General features: G+C 49.7%; 1 protein-coding gene across 1 annotated transcript in view; it reads left to right on the top strand.

Annotated features, from left to right (window-relative positions):
* Positions 1 to 1,266: 1,266 nt before the first annotated feature.
* Positions 1,267 to 6,057, top strand: part of SOS2 (SOS Ras/Rho guanine nucleotide exchange factor 2) — a 56,041-nt gene continuing 51,250 nt past the window's right edge. Inside the window, exon 1 of the mRNA XM_069783024.1 lies at positions 1,267 to 1,682. Within this exon, the coding sequence (XP_069639125.1) occupies positions 1,596 to 1,682 (87 nt within the window). The 5' untranslated portion in view covers positions 1,267 to 1,595. The remainder of the gene's footprint in view (positions 1,683 to 6,057) is intronic.

Genomic DNA, 6,057 nt, shown 5'->3' with positions numbered 1-6,057 from the left:
AAATGCATTAGGACAGCTTTGGACAAACACAGTTAATTCCCCAAAAGTGTCCCGTAAGGTCAGTCCTAAACTCTGGGAAGAGTATGGTATATTATATCTTTTTTAAAACATTGCAAAGAAATGATACAGTGCCCCATATCATGGCTTATGGGATGGCTGCTCTTGGGCAAACGAGCTCCTTTAGGGCACTTCATTGTGTCTGGTCACCTTGGAGCAGGTCAGGCTGCCTGGAGAACAGAGGATTGTCACATCCTGAAGAACACGGGCGTTTTGGGGCTGCGGAGGTGGGGATAAAGTGCTCGATGAGGGTCTCACCCAACCTGGAACGTCTGCTTCTCCACGGGGCATCCCGGCTGTCCGAACTGCAGGTTCATGGATTTCACCACGGTTACCCCGAAGTTGCACTCGGGATTACCTTCTCCTTTTTGCTCACAGTTTGGGTTTGATGAACAAGTGTCTTCCCACAGAAGTAAATATTTTGTTGGAAACCTCCCAGGCTGCTTTGATGCAGCAGGAAGGTTAAGACCACAGAGCAAAAAGCAGCTGTCACTGCCTCTGCAAGCACCCGTCTCCTCCGGGAAATCTGTCACAACAAAGGATCACACTCTTGCTGGCAGAAAGGCACTTTTTTTTTCTGATTTAATTTATCCACTCCCTTTGTAGACAAGTCTTGAAGGGGTATATAAGGCGTGTGATTTGAATGCAATGCCATCGGAAGGGAAATGAGGGAAAGTTTGGCCGGAGCGGTTGTTCAGGGGGTGGAGGGAACAGTGACAGCCCGCGTTCTCTGGGGTAGGGAGGAAAACTGCCTCGAGGTAGGGAGAAAAAAAACCCCGAACAGCCTCTAGGTAGGGAGTCTGCTGTTGGCGGGCCACTGAACCGCACCGCAGCTGCTGCCGGTGCCTTCTCCCACCCAGGACGGTGGTTCTGCCTCTGTTCCTCTGAGGGAAGAGGGGAGGAGTGAGGGGGCCGGAGGGCGAGAAGGAACAGGGTGACTTGCTGTGAGCCTTCGCAGCCTGGCGTGCGGGAGAGCGAGGGTGGAGTCCAGCCTCGCTGCAACAAGCGGCTACCGAAGAGTTCAGGGTCGCGGCGCGCCGGATTAGTTAATTCACCTCAGCCGTGCCGGCTGTGGAGAGAGGCAGCTCTGCCCCGCGGGGCGGGAAGCGGTTTGTGGGCTCTTCCCCGGCGCGGCCGGCAGGGGGCGCCGCGGTAGTGGGCGGGGGAGGGCAGCATGGTGGCGGCCGCGCATGCGCGCGGAGGGCGGCGGCGGCGGTAGCGGGCCGCAGCGAGCGGGGCCGAGGGCGCTTCACCCGCCGCCCCGTCAGCTCACGGCGAGCGGCCCGGAGCCCGGCCCCTCCCGCGCCGGATGTGATGGCCGCCCGGGCGGGGGGGTGAGGAGCCAGCGCAGCGGCGGCCGAGAGCCCAGCGCGGCCCGGCACGGCCCTGACGAGCGCCGGCTTCTCCTTCCCCTCAGCGTCCCCTCCTTCCCGTCGTCGTCGTCCCCCCCCCCCCCCCCCTCCATGCCCCGGGCGCCGTAGCCGGCGGGGAGCGGCGAGGCGGGCGGCCCCGATGCGGAGGAGCCGCCGGCGGGCGCCATGCAGCCGCCGCCGCAGCCGTACGAGTTCTTCGGCGAGGAGAACGGCCCGAAATGGCGGGGGCTCTTCGTGCCCGCCCTGCGCAAGGTCAGTCCGGCGGCGGTTGGGCCGGAGGAGGAGGAGGAGGAGGAGGGGGGGGGCGGGTGGCACCTGCGCCTCACGCCGCCCTGCGGCCCCCGGCCCCGGGGAGCGCCCCTTCCCCGCCCGCCCCGCTCCCGGTGCCCGTGCTGGGGCTGCACCGCCGGCGGGTGCAGGTGCCCGTCCCGGCTGAGGCCGGGCTCGCCCCTCCGGTGCGGATGCCCGTAGCCCCGACAGCCTTCCCGGGCAGAGCAGGGGCCTCTGGCCGTTTGGTTGCACGGTGCCCCCTGCCCTGCCTTGGCTCCTGCGGGACCTCCTCCGTCCTGTCCCTTCACACCCCGGTGCTCGCCCGTCCCGGCAGCCCGGTCACGGCGGGGCAGAGGTTGGAAGGGCCTCCCCTTGCCGACCCCCTGCTCAGGCAGGGTCACCCACGGCGGGCTGCCCGGGCCCACGTCCAGACGGTGCCCGTGCTCCCCTGTCTTGCCTTCGGTGCTGCTTTGTGTGAAGACGCTGCCAGGTGACGACGAGTGCCCAGCAGACTCTCCTCCTCCTGCCAGAGGCTTGCTTCTCCTCCTTCACCCGTCAAAAGTCCCGTCCCTGCCTTCTTAATTGGGCCGCTCGGTTTGAAGCCGCTGAGAAACACTACTGATGTGCTTCGGAGATGTGCTGTGGAAGGGCAGCCTTCCATCCCTTCCCCGCGGCATTTCTCCAGACAGCTCCTCCAGGCCCTTTCCCGAACCAGGCTCCCTTGCTGACCGCCCAGTTGCGGTGCTTCTGACACGCTGGTTATTCTAACACCAGGTTGTCGATGAGATTTCTGCGAGAGAGTAAACAGCTGTGGCGCAGGGTAAAGTCAGCCTCTGTGTTCTTAAGAAACAACTGCCCACCGCGTAAACGAGATAAACTGTGTGGGGAACCGCTTGGCCTGTCATGGGAGAGGAATTAATCTTTTTATGATGTGTTTTGCATAGCAGGGCAGTCCCCAGCCCATCACCCTTGGGTAGGACACCCCCAATAGTGGAGGGAGTGGGTTAAATTGAGGCTGGTGGGGCATAGAGGGAGTGGTGGTGTTCTGCTGTGTGTCATTTGCTTTCTACCCTTGCGAAGGTTGAGGACCATTATATAGTTCTTAGCATAATGGCCTGCTGATCTGGATCTCTGGTGCTGGGCTGTACTGCGATACAAGTAATGCAGGCACTCGTGTGAGTGGTGTTTTGTCTTTCTTTTCCAAGAATAGATTTAGTGATGGAGTGGAGTAATGATTCTCTCTTTTTTTTTCTTTAATTAAAAAAAAGAGAGAATCAAAGATTTGCATTTGGTTTGTGTCCCTATGTCACTTGTATTAGAAGCTGCTGAACGCAGCTAAGTAGTCTTGTGGCTAGCATAAAAAACACTAATCGCCTGTCTGAAGAGTCCTGGATTTCTACTCTTTACTCTTGAATCTCCTCCTCCTCCTAGTAGTTGCTTTCCAGTGTGTCTCAAGAAGCTTAGAGAATGCCATGTCAATGGAGGTTGACATAAACCAGCACCTTGACACCAACCAGCATCCACCCAAACATGAGGTATAGCTATCTCAGTTTGATGAAAAGGATTTCTTTAAAACTTTAAGTTTTCATCATTCTAAAATACAGTAGTGCAGAAGTTGGTGGACTAACGCTGCTCTTACCAATTCTTACTGTCTCTGTACATTTGGGTTTGGTGAAAAGAAACAGAGCAGGAACTTAGACTTTCTAAACCAGAGGAAATAAAGTCATGATACCAGTGACTGCTTGTAAAAATTTGTACTTGCTTATAGACAGTTTTTTTTCTTCCTGGGAAAGTTCCTTGTCTGCAGTACCCACCCTTCAGCATGAAGCAATCCTACTGTAATGTGCATTTCTTTTATGAACACGCAGTATCAGTGAGTCAAAACAAAATTGTATCATTGTTCCAGTTATTGCAGTCAGGCTATTAGGGAGACGCTGTCAAGCTTAATATATTCTTTAAAAGATCAAATGCCCTAATATGAACACTGGAGATTTTTAAACCAGAACATTTTAGAAAATTTGTGGGTTGTTTTGTTTACATCTCGCATTTTCACTTCGATAATGAGATGAGAGCATTTCTGTTATTTATAGGAGAGCTGAAAAGTGTGGCACCGAATCCAAAGTGTGCACCAAACCATCAGATTTTGTGTTCATTTCAGCATTTATAAAATGTTACCACAGTTTTCAAAGAGTTTGCAATTTCGTTCTGAAGAGGTTTAAATGTCTGCTTGTCAGCAATTTTAGATACGATCGTTTCAGGCAAGTTGCTTTTGCAATGAAAATTTTAAAGAAAGTCTGAGCTTCAGAAACTTTTTCATTAAATGCCTGGAAGAGTTTTCTGAACTTCTAAGCTGGGTTTTCATCACAGTAGGCTATGCTGCAAGTGCAGAGATAGTATTCTATTTCCCATTCTTGAAAGCTTTTTCTTTTAATGAACATTTCTTGAAGAAGAGAAACTGGTGGCAGAAAAAGAGGAAAGTTTTTGGTTATCCTTGCGTATGTTAAGGTGTGAGAAATCTTAATTCTAAAATACAGAAAGATGCGGAGCTGGATGACGAGCCAGTACAGTTCACTAACAACAGGTAGTATTTCTTTCTTGAATTTTAAGTCCACAACATGCGTTGAAGAGCTCTAGTCTCTTTCATTACGCATTCATCAAGTTTAAGGTCACTTCTTTTTATCAACCCTAGCTTTTAAACCCTTACATTTACTTTAATTCTATGCAATTGACACTTAAAAAATCATGAGTGGGGGAAAAATGGTGAAATACATCAGTTCTTCAATGTGTGAAAAAAAGATGAGAATCTCTCTTTTGAACAGTATTCTGTACGCATTTAAGCAGTCATACATCTTTAAGATTAGTAGAGAGTGCTAAATTGTACTTACCAGTTTGAGTTGTTTTAAGAAAAAAAACAAAGCTAAATGGCAAGATTAAACCAGATTTTAAAAATAGTTTTTTTATGTATTTATATCACCATATACTTAGGACCTTGGAATCTAGTAAGTTGAAAATTTTAAAGCAGTTTCATGTATTGCCTCTTTTCCAGCTGGTAGATTTACAACCATGTACTTACTCTAAAACATTTCACTTTCTTCTGTTGCTGTGCTGGAAACCTAAGTAGGAAGCAAGTATAATGAAACTTGTTGTAAAAGTCCAGTCAAAGTGAATGAATTGGAAGAAAACAGTATTTTTATCTGGTTGCTTAGGTTATAGTTACTTGAACTGCTGTTTGTAGCAAGTAAATCACTTCTAACAGATCTACAGTCTAAGCTTTATAAAGGCTTTTAATCTAGGAGCTGACTTTAGTTATTAAAGGATCACAATGTCTCTTTGAATAATTCTCGAAGCATGCAGGCAGCTGTTCCAGCAGAAATCACATGCATTTCAAACGCCCCGCTGGCGGGGTTGGTTGGGTTTGAATCCTTGGGATGTTGATACTGGCAGCCTCATTAAAGCTGGTGCTCAACGGGGCAGTGCTATTTTGGAGGGCTGCGAGTGAGGGGCTTTTCTGCTTCCCCCCCCCGCCATGGCTGGCCAGATCCTTCTCTGATAAAACCGGGACGCTCCGTGGAGGGGATTTTCTTCTGTGGTGGATGGGTGCTGGAGGGGAGGGTGGTGTTGGGGGGTTTGCTCGCTACCCCTGTTCCATTTCTCCAGGTGTTTATTGTTTGGGTTTGTTTTGGTTTGGTTGTTTTTTAGCTGTTCCTGGCCCGATGGCCTTTGTGGGGAAAGCTGTCAAATTATGAAACCTGTTTCTAAAGCTGGCATCTGAATTTTGTAACCGGGTTTCCTAGCACGGATCCCGTGCCAAAGCTTGTTCTTGCTGACTGTCAACTTTATTCCAGATGAAACTTTCCAGAACTGAATTGATTCTGCAGGTTGTTATCAATGCTTTGATGTCGTATCTATTAATCTTAGACTGGGATTAGAGGGCAGCCTAAGAAAATCATGCACGGATCTCGGTGGTAGCAGCAGAGTCTAACTGCCACCAACAGGCTGAAGGTCCCAGTTTTAATGTACTGGGTATGCATTGTATAAAAGTTTTTTCAGAATTTTAATTGAAAACATCATTGACACCAATCATTTTCCATTGCTACCTGGAATGAACCTCTGTCCCAGTTATTTGGAACGAGTTTTCAAAATGAAACGGGTGACTCCACAGAACTAACGGGTGACTCCATAGAACTAGTGTGTATTTTTGAAAATAATGCAGAATGTGTTGTTGGATCTATATAAATGGATTCATTTGCCCTAAAATATTCATGTGTGTTCTTAGTGTGCATTATCATTTGTGCGTGCTCTTAAAAACCCACTGACAAATTAAAAATATATTTCTGTATACAAGAGCTGTGTATTC

This window comes from Haliaeetus albicilla, chromosome 5, assembly GCF_947461875.1.
Source record: "Haliaeetus albicilla chromosome 5, bHalAlb1.1, whole genome shotgun sequence".
NCBI lineage: Eukaryota > Metazoa > Chordata > Aves > Accipitriformes > Accipitridae > Haliaeetus > Haliaeetus albicilla.
This window is presented reverse-complemented; position numbering and strand designations above follow the sequence as displayed.